Here is a 17,329-nt window from a genome sequence, read left to right on the forward strand (position 1 = left end):
TTTACACCAGGGCAACATAAAAGCTAACTGCGCATATTTGCGCAAAATTTGCAGGAGCCGCTATTCCTACCCAACTACCGCCCGCCCCGCCCCAGTTTCGGCTCGGCCGCCGCGCCCGGCTTACGCTGACCTGTGTGGCCTGCACGCATCCATGCGTAGTTGACTGGTCATTAAAAACAGACGCGCTTGAGTTTATGAATTTTGTGGAAAGCGCATACAATATGGTTTTATTATTGCATTTATGTTTGTATTGACATCAAAAGCCTTCCACATATTGCGTGGCGATTACGGCTTGCATTTAGAGAGCCTTGCTATTAGTAACCATCACTCGGCTTAAGAAAGTGGAAATTGAGACCTTCGTGAATATAAGACGCTGCGAATATAGGACACCTGTCACTGGCGTCAGGTTACCTTGGGCCGTCTTTTTACATTAAATCACAATTCCGGTATTTAGCCCTGGCCGGACCGATTGGTTTTCTATATTGACCGCGGAGGGTTGATACAACTCCCTCGCCGTTTCGCCTCTAATTGAGCTAGAGCCTCGCGGAAAAAAACGAGCTTGTGTGCCGTTATAAGACGCAGCAAGTACTACCCGATTTAAGGTCTTAGGTCAGCCAGTGACCTCTTAGGTCAGGTAAGTGCCACAAGGCACGGGCTCGGTTTTTGGTTAATTACTTTGCCAAAAATGGTCGCACTGCCGCCATTTTGGCATCATCGTGCTTGTCTAGCTCAGGAGCGTCGAATGCTATACTTGGTGTTTGGGTGAAGTCAACTTAACCCTCGCCGGACCTATTGGTTTTCTACATACGCGCCGGCCGAGGGGGGGGGGCGGGTACGACCCCCCCCTCGCCGTTTCGCCCCTGGTGGAGCTAGCGCGTCGCGGAAAAAAACGAGCGTGTGCGCCGTTACGAGACGCAGAGATTGGTACCCGATTTTAAGGTCCTAGGTCAACCGGTGACCTCTGAGGTCAGGTCAAGTGCCCCAAGGTACGGTTCAGTTTTTGGTGAATAACTTCGCAAAAAACGGCCGCAGAGCGCCGATTTTGGTAGCATCGTGTTCGCCTCGTTCAGGCGCGTCGAATGATATACTTTTTGTCCGGGTCAGGTCAACTTAGGGTGTTGACCTCAGGTCAAGGTCAGGTCAGCACCCCCAGGTCACGAAGTTGGTCGGAAGAGGTCATGTCGCATATCATTCGATTTGGCAGGCCTTCCTGAGTCCATTGGTGGCTTTCCTGACTCGCTAGCTCAATTTGATCAAGAGTTATTGACGAAAAACTAATATGACCTTGATGACGTCATACATGACGTCACGAAAGGTTAACATTGCAAAAGTGACGCATCTAACCTTGCAAGGAGTGAATCAAATCACGATTCTGTGTGCTTGAGATAGTTGGAGATCGTTCCCGGCGCCAGAATAGCAGTTTTCATTTTTCCCCATTGCCTTATAATGGTGAGGTCACGAAAATGACCTGACCTCATATGACCTTTAGGAAAAATCCGAGATATACAAGTTGTGGGACTCATAATGGATACTAGATCCTGCAAGTTTCATTTCCCTGTGACATCTCCTCTGGCAGTGAGGGCGTTGCGAAGTTGCGACATCTGAAGACCGTGCAGAGGTTCACTTATGACGTCATAGGTCAGTGACCTGACCTGACCCAAAAATGCGGTTGGTGTCAAAAGATCCGGCTTGGATCAAAGGTCAGGTATGCCAAGTTTCAGCTCTCTATCGCCAGCGTGTTCGGAGCTATCGCGAAAAAAAAAAAAACCCTATGGGGGGGCGGCACCCGCCCCCCCCCCTCGGCCGGCGAGGGTTAAGGCGTTAACCTCGGGTCAAGGTCAGGTCGGAGCCCCTCAGGTCACGAAAATGGTTGAAGGAGGATATATCGCATATCACTCGATTCGGCAGGTCTTCCCGAGTCCAATGGTGGCTTTCCCGACTCTCTAGCTCCATCTGATCAGGAGTTATTGACGAAAAAACTTATATGGCCTTAGTGACGTCATAAATGACGTCACGCAAAGTCAACAATGCTGAAGTGAAGCACCGGACCTTGCGACCTTGCAAGGAGTGCATGAAACCATTCCCGGTGCCCGAATAGCAGCTTCCAATTTCCCTTGTTCACTTAAAGTGGTGCTAGATCCTGTATTATACTCAATTATGACGTCATAACTTAACAGATTCACGTCATATATTTAGTGCTTGACATCCAAATGATAGCTTACATATGACAGAGAAGGTATGCAAAGTTTTATGGAGTTTGCTTCACTAGTTGTGGAATAACAAGCAAAAAACTTTTGCGGAAAGGCCGCTGGCCTCTCGCTGGAGCGTTTCCGACCAGTGTGCGCCGCCGCGGACAGCCGTCGCAGAGGGTCGCCGGCTGACCGCGCTAAGCCATGCATCACCCGCTGTCACTCACCGCCGGTCACCGTCAGCTGGGGAGACCGCGTGGGGAGGCCAGTGGCGAGGGGTCGAGGAATTTCTCGTGTTTGGGCGACACGATAAGCTCCATCACGAGACACCGTACGTGTCACGGCATGGTGGCATTTCATTGAAAGATGAACATGCCTGATAGGTAGGTTTCAGTTATAAGCAACTTAGTTGCAATAAGAAATGTGAAACAATATTCCTGCACACTGGCGGATCCAGTCTTGCGTTTTTTTTTTGGGGGGGGGGGGGGGCAACTCATGCAAGGAACCAAGCCTAGGGTACCCCTAAATCCTGTTTTCTCATCGGATTTAGGCCACTTATTTTTCGTCACATCCCTAAAACGACAATTTTTTTCAACTAAAAGAAAAATATAGAAATGGTAGCCCACCCGACCAGTAGCGGCGGAACACCTTCAATTAAAGGGGGAGGGGCTGCCGAATTTTTGTCCCATTCTTTCCATGCAACGCCCATAGGGCTAATGTTCAGATGCCAAAATCAAAGGGATGGCACGGTGCCCCGGTGCCCTCCCCGTTCCGCCGCCTATGTACAGTATGTCTAAAAAGTATGTCCCCTGGTTTGGCTCTCCCACAGGAGGCGAATCGGTAACTTGGCTGAATCCCAGTTGCGGCACCCGGCCGCCAGGGTCGCTGCCGCGCGAGCGGCCTTGACCGCTCGCATGTCATTGGCAGTTCGGTCCCTCCCCATCTATACAGAGGTGGGGAGGGGAGAAGAGGGGAAGAGAGGGGAGGGAGCGGCATCTGCTCGGCACTGGGCGATACCTGGCTGACCCCGCGCTCCCTCGCTGACCTCCGTCCTGCCCTCAGGCGAAGACCGACTTCCTCGGCCCGTAGCGGCCGAGCGGAAAACCGAGCTCGCAGGGCGCGACTCCATTGGCCCAATCTTATAAATGGAATGCTGTCGTATTCACGGCATTTGATAATATTAATAGTGATACCAGCAGTGGATGTCGTAAAATACAGTCCAAAACAAACGAAAGCACACGATTGACGCATAATGCGCCCTCCCATTCAAATAAGCCCGCCCACTTCAATAGATGGTGTAGTTTCAATTCTTAGGGCGTAAAAGATGCAAAACACTACCAAACTTTTTTAGCTCGGCCACTGGGACCGTGAATATACAATTGACTGAAATGCATGAAAACCATTTTGCATTTAATAGCCGTTTCCTGCACCCAAACTTTACCCAGTGACGCCCTGTCCATTCTAAAGCGTTTATAAGATTGGTCCCAGCACCTGATTTTATATGAGGAAGTCTTTTAAAAAGTACCTTATCTCTAACCAATTTATTTATTATGGCCACTTTTACAGGACGTCTATAGAGCTTTGACTTTTACATTTCTTCCTCGTTCAGGAGCAACGTTTTAACCCTCACCGGACCTTCAGGTTTTCTGAATACCGAGGGGGCGTTGGGGGGTTGGAAGTGAGGGAACAACCCCCTTTGCCGATTCGCCCCTTAATGAGCTAGAGCCTCACGAAAGAAACGATCGTGCGCGTCGTTACGAAATGCAGCGATTGGTCTCCGATTTTAAGGACCAGGATCAGCCGATGACTTCTGAGGTTAGGTCAAGTGGCCCAAGGCACAGGTTCGGTTTTTGGTAAATAACTTCGCTAAACATGATCGCAGATCCGCGATTTTAGCAGCATCGTGTTTGTCTAGCTCAGGCGTGTCGAATGGTATACTTTTTCTTCGGGTGAGATCAAGTTAAGGTGTTAACCTCGGGTCAAGGTCAGGTCACAGCCCGTCAGGTCACGAAGCTGGTCAAAGCATAGAGATCTTATATACAATTTGATTTAGGATAGTTTAATTCAAGTCGGTATGAATCCGACTTGACAATTTACTAGGTGGGTTTTGCAACGCTATTACTTCGGCATGTAATTATAAATCATTGCTAATTTCGATCCGGATGTCGTTATTCAATGCTGGCCTTTGCGCCCTCAGAAAAGTTTATAATCATGAAGGCTTGCATTGACCCATACTTTCCATTTTTCAGCACCATTATTCGCCGTAGTTAACCAGGTATTTTTCTTCAGCTCTCCCCCGAATCATTTGGCTTAGACCCATGGCGTATCACCCGTGCATCGCTGATCGCAAGACGCACCTACCACACACAAGTTCACGATCCCCACGAACCCACATCAGCGTCCGTTCGCTTGGTGTGTGACCCCTTGACCTTTGGCCGCGACAACTGCCAGCTTGCCGGAGCACCCCTCCCAGCACGCGCTGCCCCGCCCGCTCCCCTCCCTCTCTCCCTTCCCCCCCCCCCGGGGTCGTGTCACGAAGGTTCGGGCTTACGCTACTACCGGCCGCTGCTCAGCTGTCACCTAGCGCTTGGGAATGTGTGGTCTGGTGCGGATTCAGCCAACTACCGGCTCGCGACACCAGCGCCACGTAGTGGCGACGGTACATTCTTTTTAGACATACTGTACCCGACCCGTGCCTTTACATATATTGCTTTGAAAACACTTCGTCGACCAGTTATCCCGCTACAGGTCGGTGCTTGGCGCAGCCTTCGCGGGCTGGGAGGTGTCGGTTGGAACTTGGACCCCCTGCCGTTCGGCCCCTGATCTAGCTAGAGCTTGCGAAAAAAAAAAAACAAGAGCGTTGCCCGTGAGTGACGAGAGGAAGGCGATGATACCCGAGTTTAACCCTCGCATGTGTAGGGGGGTCGGATGGACCCCCCCCATGGTTTTTCGCGAATAACTCGTGTAAAAAGCGGCCGATCGCGACGAAACTTTCAGTACCCTCGCATTGATCAATTTTACACCTACCCTGAAAATTTCATGACCCTGACCCAAATGACCTTTGACCTGTGACCTCTTTTCCGAGACCATGTTTGGCCGGAATCGCGATTTCGCGTATGTCGGCTCGCACTAGCCGCGCGTTTGCAAGCTTTTCGTGGTTTCAAACATTCAAACATGTGATTTGATGTTACTCCCGTGGGTGTCAAGGTCACCTGAAGGTCAGGTCAGGTCATTGACCTTTGGTGACCTCGGGTGACCTCGGTTCACTTTTTCGAGTTTTATATGTTTCTAGGCTAGTTTTTGGAGCTGAATTCGAATTTAGCAACCATTTGAACATTTACGAAGTAGTTTTGGTGACTTCGTAACATGTTACGAAGCTGTCAGAGGCGGTTGACACGTACTACGAATACCCGTCACGACGCCTACTGGTTGACCTGACCTGACCTGACCCGACCTGGTCTAAATGCTTCAAGACATCATCTGTGATCAAAACTAACACGATATTCGTGATCAGCACCCCGAAAAACCCCTTAGCAGCCACACTTTACGACTTTCTAACAGGTCCCGATTTTCCCGACTTTGGGTCATTGACCTGACCTGGAAGGTCAACCAATGACCTAGGACCTTAAAATTGGGTATCATCGGCTTCCTCTCGTCACGGGCAACACGCTCGTTTTTTCCGCGAAGCTCTAGCTCGATCAGGGGCCAAACGGCAAGGGGGGGTCCAACCGACCCCCCCCCCCTACACATTAGAAGCTGGCAAACGCCGCACACATGCGAGGGTTAAGGTCCTTGGTCATTGTTTAACCTTCTAGGGCGGTGTTTCACGGTCGCGCTGCCAGCCGCTGCCAGCGCATTCCGCGAGCTAAGGTCAACCTTCGGTAGTGTTGTAAGTTAGGCTTGTTGATGTCTCCATGCAAACCAAAAGCGCTAACAGCGCTGGCAGTGGCTGGCAGCGTGCCGTGAAACGCCGCCCAGGTCAGGCCACAGACCCAAAAGACGGTAAAATCAGGACCTGTCAGATGAACCTCCTAAAGTAAGGCTGTAATAGTTTTTTTTTTGGGGGGGGGTGCTGATCACGAATTTCAGGTTAGTTTGGATCATAGATGATGTCTTCATGCATTTAGGCCAGGTCGGGTCAAGTCAGGTCAGGTCAACCAGTAGGGGTACTTATGGGCGTCCGTATAGCAGGTGTCCACTACCACCGGCAGCTACGTAACATGATACGAAGGCAGCTACGTAACATGATAACACACAATGATACGAAGGCATCAAAGCTTCTTCGTAAATGTTCAAATTGTTGTAAAATAGGTACTAAATTTAAAATCAGCTAGACGAAACCATCCTAGAAACGTGTTAAACTCGAAAAAGCACCAAGGTCATCAAAAGGTCCATGACCTGACTTGACCCTAAGGTGACATTGACACCTACCACAATGGATAGGAGTGGGACCAACATTATTTCACATGTTTGAGCGTTTGAAACCACCAAAAAACTGCAAACGCAGTTAGCCCAGACTGACTTGACATGCGCCGTGAGCTCCTCGAGGCTGGAACAGCGCTTCGCTTCGACGAGCCTCGATTTAAATATTCCCAACACATTTTTATGAAATTTGGATCCGATGAGCTGCTTGGGATGTGATCTTGCCACAGACGCCTATCACAGTCTCCTGGCACTGCTTTTAAGCTTTGCTTGACCTGTGCACTGATGCAATGTCTTGCTTGAAGATGGGCCTACGACCTCCTGGGTGCCATTTTCTCCTCCAAAAATGTGTTCATACTTGCGGTTCGAGTTAAGCTAGAAGGCTGAAACTCCTCTTAGATCTTCTCGGAGAAGCATTCTGCGTCCCAATACTGTTTCTGGAGTATCAATCGCAACCTGATCAGCGTCTGGTCGCATATTACCCCACATTTCCTTGACGCTGGCCTTCTGCATAGGAATAAGGCGGGATGACACGAAGGCCATTTCCGTCGCCCATATGGGACCGTTTTGGGGTTTGAACGGGTGTTTTATCTCGAACACGGACTAGGTAGTCCAGATGACCACATTGATGTCATCGGCCCTCCAGTGTTTTTAGCCTCAGGCATAACGAATCACATGTTTGGCCATTTTAAGACATTTTCAACTGTTTTGCGTCCCCCATTAAGTTTAAGCCCAGGTGACCGTGAGTCATGTACCCCGAAATAATACTCTTAGACAGCTGGTAATCCATTCTGAAAAGCCTGCTTACCAACTTTCTAACGCTAAGACTTTTTTGACGGCCACTTTGACGCCACACAGTTTTGACCACGTGGATCACTCCTGAGAGCTGACAAAAAAAGAGCATAAACTTGCAGCGATTGACTGCCGACAAATCATCTGCGTCACTTGTTGACTGTGCGTTCAGTTAGCGACAGACATTGGCTACAGACTGGATGGCCTCAATCACCCTCAACCGTCGCGAATAGCCCACGTGCGGACTAAATACCGAGACGTACCCGTATCGGAGACCTCTATGTTCCGGCGTAGGCCGTCTCCACAGGAAGTGAACTCTCTATAGCAAAAAAAAAATATTTTGTCTAGACGAATTAGTTACCGTGGAGCGTATTCACAGTTGCCATGGCAACCCCAAAAGCTCAGTTACAAAATAAATTAAGCATGATTTTAAATAAGAGTCTCTAAAAGAAAAAAAATTAGGTGAGAAGGAACTTATGGGACACCTGTACGCCGAATCGCGATTCCGGCCAAACATGGTCTCGGAAAAGAGGTCACAGGTCAAAGGTCATTTGGGTCAGGGTCATGACATTTTCAGGGTAGGTGTAAAATTGATCAATGCGAGGGTACTGAAAGTTTCGTCGCGATCGGCCGCTTTTTACGCGAGTTATTCGCTAAAAACCTTAGGGGGGGTTGCATCAACCCCCGCCTGTGCCGGCGAGGGTTAAGGTCCTAGGTCAACCGGTGACCTCTGAGGTCAGGTCAAGTGCCTCAAGTTACGGTTCAGTTTTTGGTGAATAACTTCGTTCAGGTCAGCGCCCCCAGGTCACGAAGTTGGTCGAAAGAGGTCATGTCGCATATTATTCGATTTTGCAGGTCTTCCTGAGTCGCTAGCTGGTGGCTTTCCCGACTCGCTAGCTCAATTTGATCGGGAGTTATTGACGAAAAACTAATATGACCTTGATGACGTCATAAAGACGTCACGCAAGGTCAACATTGCAAAAGTGACGCATCTAACCTTGCAAGGATTGCATCAAATCACGATTCTGTGTGCTTGAGATAGTTGGAGATCGTTCCCGGCGCCAGAATAGCAGTTTTTATTTTTCCCCATTGACTTTTAATGGTGAGGTCACGAAAAGGACCTGACCTCATATGACCTTTGGGAAAAATCCGAGATATACAAGCTATGAGACTCGTAATGGATAATAGATCTTGCAAGTTTCATTTCCCTGTGATAGCTCCTCTGGCAGTGAGGGCGTTGCGAAGTTGCGACATCTGAAGACCGTGCAGAGGTTCACTTATGACGTCATAGGTCAGTGACCTGACCTTACCCAAAAATGCGATTGGTGTCAAAGAATCCGGCTTGAATCAAAGATTGGGTATGCCAAGTTTCAGCTCTATATCTCTAGTGTGTTCGGAGCTATCGCGAAAAAATACCTATGGGGAGGGGGCGGCACGGACAAAACTTTAGTTGGCACTTGTCAACCTTGTATAACTCCTGAGGTTCTGTTACTCACAGCTTCCGGCCGTCTCGCGGTAACCGCGCACGGGCAGCGCCGGTGACCTAAAATAAAAAATGGCCCTCATTTTCGCTGTGGCAGGCTGAGGCAGCTGAACTATACATTTTCTGAAAGGTAATTAATTAGTAAACACCATAAAGATAAAAGAAGAGCGGGACCTAGCGGGACTTTTTATATCGGCATTCCAGAATATCTATAACAACAAAATTAACTCACAATTTGAAAAACGTCTAAGGAAACTTAACATGTGAAGCGTATTTATATATTCCGTTACAAGTTTTTCTTTTCATCGTGAAACCCATGGTCTTAACTATCAGGCTAGACCCCGAAAATATTGATGAAGCCGTCTAATATTTTTTTTTTTTTGCCTAAATTAGCTGCTACTTTTCTCCGTGCGAAAAGGGGTCTACGATGCTTGTCAAGGAACTTTGTGTTTGGGCTGATGTGGCGTGGACGCTGTACACCATGGACGAAAAATATTTGCAGATTCGTGGTCCATGGACATTTCTGAACTATGTGATACATTTTAACTAAATTTGGGAAAGGTCGGCAAATCCAACAATGTCGCGCCAATTCCGGCGGTGGTCCCATCGTGGCACTGGGGTGAAGGTTAATGACCAATTCCGGTGAATTTGGGGGGGGGGCTAATTTATATTGCCGCCCTGGTGAGTTACGAATGGGGGGCCTTAGCCCCTGCCCCCCGCCCCCCCCCCCCCTGGATCCGCCAGTGAACAATATAACACAAATATGCCCTTACATATTCAAAATCGATTGTTCAGCTCTGCTGTGTGTGTACAACACAGCATGGCCAGAAGTCGCTGTAAAGTGGCTCATGCTTTATGAGTGGAAAGCCTACATATTGTACGAGTAGGTTGGGTTCGTATTTGCTGTGATGGAATGGACCCCTTCGGTCCAATGAGACCTTTGTGGGATGTGACATCGTATTAACACTATTATTGGCATCATTTATATCATATGCAATCCCACCAATGCACTCATAAGCGGGCAGGAACTTTTCATACATCATGAGAACCGCAGATTTCGGGCCAACATATGACGGCATAGCTATATAAACCGAGGTAAAATATATCAGGATACACTAAAGGGCATGATGTGGAGTTTGCTAAAATTGAATGAGGACTTTACTCCACAAGAAATCGTTCGGGTCGGAGCTTTCGAATTGTATTCAATGATTCGAATTGTATTCAAATGATGCCAATTTGAACAGGAATTCAGGTGCTATGCTACAGGATCGCTGGCTACCCATTATCCGCAGTGCCTACTGCCTGCCGCTAAAAGCTTGTACGATTTTGACTTGTCTTTTTTATATATTTCACGCCTCCCCCCCCCCCCCATTGGTTGTTGCATATGGCTACTTTTCTCGTGAACTTTATATCCTCCTTTTATTAATGTTATTTGTTGTGAATGTTCTAGCCTATTGATGGAGTGTTTTTGATCATTGCTATCATTTTTACTCTTTACCTTGGTCGTTTATAGTGTATTTTATATACCTGGTACCTTTGTTAGCCTATTACCTATTGATGTTGCATACATGTTTATATCACTTGCTATATATAGGTAGGTCTTTATTACTATTTACCAGTATAACGCCTTTTGGGGCGACTAACGGAGCGAGCGAGAGGGTGGGCCTTGCACGTGCGAAATTTCGAGGGGGTACCTCCAGCTGACTTGTGCACGGCACCCTACTAACCGGTCTCTAGCGATGTGCCAAATTTGAGCACAATCGGCCCAGCCGTTCTCGAGATCTGGAAGCGGCACCCTGCACGTGCGCACGTGCAAAATGGGTCCCAACTGACTTGTGCACGGCACCCTACTAACTGGTCCCTAACCGTGTATCAAATTTCAGCGCAATCGGTCCAGCCGTTCTCGAGATCTGGAAACGACCCCTGCACGTGCGCACGTGCAGCAGCACCCCAACTCTGGCACATGGATATGCATTGCCTAGTGGGTGCCTACCTACATGCCAACTTGCAGCGCAATCGGCCCAGTAGTTACCGAGATATTGCAGCTATTACAAAAGTGACACCTCTTCGTTTTGCACGTGGCACGTGCATAAGGGGTCACCCACATGCATCGAGAATCGTCCAATACTTGGTAGAAGGAATGAAGCTACCCTACAAAAATTACCGCATGTAAATCGGTCAAGTGGTTGTTGAGATATAAGCGTCGCAGAATCGTGACCACGGCCGGCCGGCCGGCCGCTCATACTCAGAAATTTCCGTTATTGACTCCGCTCGCTTCGCTCGCTCCGTAATCACTTTATATAACCTTTGTTATTTAACAGATTTGGGTATAATTAGAATGTATATCGCTTATGAGATATTTCCTTCTTTTTCATATATGTTAACTAGTGGTGTCATTTTCCAAAAAATGTCTGACCGATACCGACCGAAACCGAAATTTGGGAAAAATTTCCGACCGAATACCGACCGATAACATCCCAAGCCAAAATTTGACCGAAATTTGACCGAAATTCTATTTGCTATTACTCTACCCCAAAATTGAATTATTTGGTAAATTCTGATGGAAACTAATGGGAAATGGCATTTCAGTCCAAGTTCAGTCAATTCTTAGCCACTGCAAAATACATTTTGTGGTAGAAGTTACTTACAGTTAAAGACTGGAATTGAGTTTCACAATGGTGTGTATTTGTGGGGCCAACTGAGTCAAAATCAGCCTGCTTGTGGTTGTGGTTGGACAATTGGTGGCTGCTGCCTGCTGAGTGGGATGGCTACTGAAGTTGCCAAAACATGGCATCCCTTGTAGTATTTGGGGGAAATTTTGCAACTTTATCATTAACATCCCAATAACTTTCATTTTAACTAGGCAAAAATGGAATACTTTCTCTTTTTGAAAATGGTTTCACTGACAGGGTGACCGAAAGTGTCCGATTTTTGGGGGGCCTGACCGACCGATTACCGAATCGGTCAGCATATCTTTTCGGTAACCGATTTTTTCGGTAACCGATTGACACCACTAATGTTAACCCTCGCCCTGGCAGGGGGGGTCGATGCGACCCCCCCCCCCCCTAAGGTTTTTCAAAGATAGCGTAAAAACGGCGGCGCGCAGCGCCGCCAAATTTGGCACAGCCTATGGGGCAACCTTTTTACATGTGACTTGAAAATTTCAGGTCCGGGTGACCTTGGGTCAGGTCACCAGGTCAGAAAAACCGGTACAAGGTCATGGTCAAATTTCAATTTTCTTTTCGCACCTGTCCTGCTCACAGTTTTGAACTGATTTCCTTCAAACTTTCAGGGTGTGCTAAGTTCACCGAGTTGTATAACATATAGTTCGGGTTTTTTGAGGTCACTGACCTGAGGTCAGTTAGAGGTCATTACGTCGTAATGTTAAGCCTATGGGAAAATACTAAATTAGGAAAATACTGGAGATATCCGCTTCGTTCTATCACTTTTGTGCTTTGAAACCACAGTACTTAACAGCAGGTCACTTGGTGCTTCTTTGTTTGGTGTACTTATCCATGGGTCAGGTCAAATGAGGTCAACTGAGGTCAAATGACGTTTTTGCCAATAACTTGGCACATAATGACGCTAGAGCTTAAAAAATAGTGTCATTGTGTTCCTGGTGATCAGCCGAATCGAATGATATGCAATATGATGCAATTTGGTTAACTTGAACTTAATTGATTAATTAAAGTTTACTTAAAAATTAAGAAAAACTTTAAGTACACGTAAGAAAGCTAAAAAGTATATCATTCGACGCGCCTTGACGTGCTGAGTTCACTGGTGCTTTTCTTTTTGCTCTATCTTAATTAGATCAAAAGTTATAAGCGAAAAACTTTTGACCTGTTTTTAGCGAAATTTTTACATTTATACCCCCCAAAACCCCCCCTAAATATTGACCTAGAGCAACCAAATTTGCACAGGGGCGAGAACTCCGGGGTGCCCACCTACCTACCAAATTTGGTGTTTCTAGGTGCCATAGGGGCCAATCGCGAGGGGGGGGGGTCGCATCGACCCCCCCCCCCCTGCCAGGCCGTGTTATGAAAAATGCCCTGCCAGGGCGAGGGTTAAATGTTTTATCATAGAATGTCACGTGCTATTTATCTATTTTACTATCTGTATTCTGTGACATGTCCTTGTCTGCCAAAGACGAATCGCCCTAAATGATGCGACCGATACCCCCGAACCCGATTACGATACGCTGACGAAGCTTTTGTAATACAATTCGAAAGCTCCGACCCGAACGATTTCTTGTGGAGTAAATGTCCTCATTCAATTATTATATATCAGGATAGTATAAATCAAGTTATGTGGCCGAATTATGTTGTATGGCGTAGGGATGTTACGCGTAATTTGATGGGCTTACCCGCTCTGCATATATATTCACAACTTTACGGGCCGCTGACCCCCCTCCCCTCCTCCCTCCTTGTCCCTGCGAGCGGTACGCCGGGAGAACTTACACGTGCATGGGGCCAGCCCGTTTTCCTCCCTCTTTAACCCTATTCCTGGCGGGGGGGGGGGCCTCAGGAGCCCCCCCTGAGGTTTTTTGGTTATTTCTCCCAAACGCGTTGAGCTAGGAAGCTCAAATTTTCTGACTTTTCCTAAAAGGCTTCTACGCAACATGTCTGAAAATTTTGAGTTGATCTGACCTCAGGTCAGGTCACCAGAGGCGGTTTGGTGACCCTACCTCAGAAAAGTTTGCAATCACGCCAGAGCTAGAGTTTTTGACCGATCAATTTCTTCTCTTCAGGGTTTAGTTAGGGTACCAGTATGTGCAATTTGTATATCTCGGAATTTTGATATCGGTGACCTAAGGTCAGGTCAATTTCGCGACCTCCCCATTATAAGTCAATGGGGGAAAAATCAACTCCCTGTTTTTACCACTAAAACGGGTCGGAATGGCCCCATATACCATACATGACTTCATATACGATCAACCTTCACTACCTTGAGGTCTGTTTTGCTGTTGGGCAGCTGTGAGGTCATGTGACGTCATCAAAGGTCACCAAAGGTTTTTGGCCAATAACTCCGTACAGGAACAAGATACAGACGCGTGGATGGTCTCATTGTGTTCAGCTCGTCAAGACGCATCGAATGATATACATGATGACCTCGAGGTCACGTGACCTGAGGTCAGCCTTTGACCTTGACCTTTCGAGGTCAACATATATATCATTCGATGCGGAAGGACGAGAGGATCACGATGATGCCCTTAGTTTGTTCCTATCTTGACTAATTCGAAAGTTATTCGAGAAAAACTCTCTCCATATCTAGCGCCGCCATTTTGACTTTTTCGACCCCTGTGACGTCATCTTTGACCTGACCTGAAAATGACCTTTGTAAAAATTGTAGATCTTGGCCGTGCGTATCCGATGCCGTTTACCGCTTGTCGCTATCTTGCTTCGTTTTCGAGATCTCAGGGGGGGGGGGCCGAATCGGCCCCCCGCCAGTTTCTTGTCCCGGCGGAGCCCGCCAGGAATAGGGTTAAACCTTACCTCATTTGCCTTCCGACCGAGCCACCGTCTGTCCCTTCACATTCCGATCCTAATTAGGGTCACCGCACCTGCCTGACGGACTGTCAACCACCCAGCGGGCGGTCGGTCCTGACGGGTCGGTGCTTACACGCAGAATATCGATATCATTGTACGAGAGAAATATTGATTCAAAATGTTTTTGATTCTTGTATATGTGCTGTAAATAAATGTTTCGATCTTAAAAAGCAACTACCCTCCGTAAATCACCCGGTCCTGTCAAGTCGGTGGGGTGTCATGGTCCTGACGAGTGAGCGCTTACAAGTAGGTGTGTGTGTGTGTGTTGTCAGGCGCTGCTGGTGATTGGCGGGTTCGAGGCGTACCTGACGCTGCTGCAGCTCTGTGACGCCCGCCAGCAGCACCCGGAGCTGTGTGTGCCCATGGCCTGCATCCCGGCCACCATCAGCAACAACGTGCCCGGCACCGGATTCTCGCTGGGCTGCGACACGGCCGTCAACGAGATCACCGAGGTCAGTCACCGCCCGCTGCAGTGCACCGGAGCGGCACCCAGCGGCAGCGCGGTCCTCTCAACCATCATCGGCACCTCCACGGCGACGCCCAACCATAGAGGCATCTCACGCAGTGAATATGACATAGTCTGCAGCGCACACCTCCACAGCTCATATCCCTTATTCTGTAATTAGGCTCCTTGCTTGCTCATTGCTCCTTCATAACACACTCATATAGCGCTCGTATATCACTGCATGATTGATAGGTATGCGTATTTCGACTGAAAATTGTAACATGCCTAAATGTTGAAGTTTTCTTTATACTTTGGTGTGGCCTTTGGCGTCATCAGTGTTATTGAGTCCAACAAAATTAGGCTTAATTCAACATATTCTCTGGGCCTTCAAACGACCTTTCAATTCTGAAAGTCGTCTCGTCGGTATCGCCTCCGTACAGCTCCACGACTGTGTTGACGGCGCTGTGGAAAGTACTCGGGTCAGGCGGGCTGGCTCCCGCCGCGCTGCCGCCGTGTTCTGGCCTCTACAGTTACACAGACTCTCTGACCTTGACAAAGTACACTGCAGGCTGATCGGAGCCCTCCAGCAGGCGGACAATGGCCATCGGGCCCCTATCGGCAGCGCCGGCGCTGGCCAGTGTCACCGGCCAGACCAATAGTCATCGTTTAAATATTTGAGCGGCGGTATCTTCTCCGATTACCGCTGTTAGTACGTGAGGTTTCCGTTGGAACTGGTGTGGCTCTCGTTTGACAGCACCCCTCCCCTCCCCTTCCCTCCCCCTCCCCCTCCCCTCCCCCTGCGCTCCACCCTTCCCGATCGGAGCGGCGGCACCGGCCTTCTGAGGCAGCGGCACCGGCCCTCTAAGGCAGCGGCAGTGACGGCACCGGCCCTCTGAGGCAGGGGCACCGGCGCTCTGGGCCAGCGGCACCGGCCCTCTGAGGCAGGGGCACCGGCCCTCTGAGGCAGCGGCACCGGCCCTCTGGGCTAGCGGGACCGGCCCAGGGGCACCGGCCCTCGGAGTCAGCGGGACCGACCCTCTGAGGCAGCGGCACCGGCGCTCTGAGGCAGCGGCCCCGGCCCTCTGAGGCAGCGGGATCGGCAAGTGCCACTGGGCTGCGGGTCGTGTGTGACTGGGGCGCGTGTTTACAGAGCTATGGCGCCAGTCCATGGAGAACGGTGGTGGAGTCGGCCGGCGTCCCGACGTGCCGATGCTGACAGACCGCTGATGTGGGTAGCAGGGCTGTGTGGAGCTAGCTCCGGTCAGATGCTGCTGCAGCTGCCGGTCGCTGCCAGCGGTCAGATGCTGCTGCAGCTGCCGGCCGCTGCCAGCGGTCTGCTGTTTGATGGAGTGTGTGTGTCGGTGCGTGAGTCTGTCCTGACGCAATCTGGCGGCCCCGGCAGATCTGTGACCGAATCCGGCAGTCGGCACAGGGCACCAAACAGCGCGTCTTCATCATCGAGACAATGGGCGGCTACTGCGGCTACCTGGCCACCATGGCGGGTGGGTGAGGGGCGGGGCGGGTGGTTGTGCGGGCCGCGCAGTGGGTGTCCGGGCCGGGCGATGGGTGGGGGGCCGGGCGATGGGTGTGCGGGCCGGGCGGTGGGTGCGGAGGCCGGGCAGTGGGTGTGAGGGGCCGGGCGGTGGGTGATTTGAGAACGGAGCAGAAGGCAGAGCAGGGCCATGGCAGGGCACAGAACGCGAAACGAAACTCAAAACCTAAGACGAAACATGCTTGGAGCGGAGAGCACAAAGTTTAGCTCTAACTTTTACACTTTTGTCCTTCTGGTGTTCTGGGTGTGGAGTTCAGAACACAGCAGAGCACACAAACAAAAAACGCCGAAGAAAAACACAGACCAGATAGAACAAACACAGAACAGAACATCGACACAGAGCAGGCAATTCGGACACAGGAAAATACAAAGCATACACAGAACATACAGAACAGACGCGAACACACAGAACATAAAGAACGCATACGAATATGTAGAGCAGAGGGATCCGATAGCCTTACCCTCGCCCGACGCATTGACTTTCGTCATGCGTCTCTTTTTCGTCTTTTTCGAATGGAAGGACTACTCCTTTCGCCGCTTTGCTCTTAATTAAACTAGACCCTCTTGTAAAAAAATGAACGTATTCACTGACACGAGACGTTTCACGTATAACGTCATAGGACGTCACTTGCCTAACCTGACCTGAAAAACGGGTACCTAGGGCAATCGATCCCACTTAAAGCACAGAAAAAGGTATCATTTACTCTATTTTTTACGGAGCGAGCGAAGCGAGCGGAGTCTTTCCTTAGATTAACGGAAATTTCTGAGTATGAGCGGCCGGCCGTGCGGACGCTTTTGCGAGGCTTATATCTCAGCAACCACTTGACCGATTTACACGTGATACTTTATGTAGGGTAGCTTCATTCCTTTAACTAAGTATTGGACTATCCCTGATGCATG

The 17,329-nt window shown here is 49.3% G+C and overlaps 1 protein-coding gene across 16 annotated transcripts in view; it reads left to right on the plus strand.

The window, feature by feature from the left end:
- LOC122369859 (ATP-dependent 6-phosphofructokinase-like) overlaps nucleotides 1–17,329 on the plus strand; it is a 98,852-nt gene that overhangs the window by 75,193 nt on the left and 6,330 nt on the right. For all 16 annotated transcript variants that reach the window (XM_043344947.1, XM_043344939.1, XM_043344940.1 and 13 more), the window contains 2 exons: nucleotides 14,705–14,884; nucleotides 16,280–16,379. In XM_043344947.1, the coding sequence (XP_043200882.1) occupies nucleotides 14,705–14,884; nucleotides 16,280–16,379 (280 nt within the window). The remainder of the gene's footprint in view (nucleotides 1–14,704; nucleotides 14,885–16,279; nucleotides 16,380–17,329) is intronic.

The sequence above is a fragment of the Amphibalanus amphitrite genome, unplaced genomic scaffold, assembly GCF_019059575.1.
Source record: "Amphibalanus amphitrite isolate SeventyFive unplaced genomic scaffold, NRLGWU_Aamphi_draft 001080F_arrow, whole genome shotgun sequence".
Taxonomy (NCBI): Eukaryota; Metazoa; Arthropoda; class Thecostraca; order Balanomorpha; family Balanidae; genus Amphibalanus; species Amphibalanus amphitrite.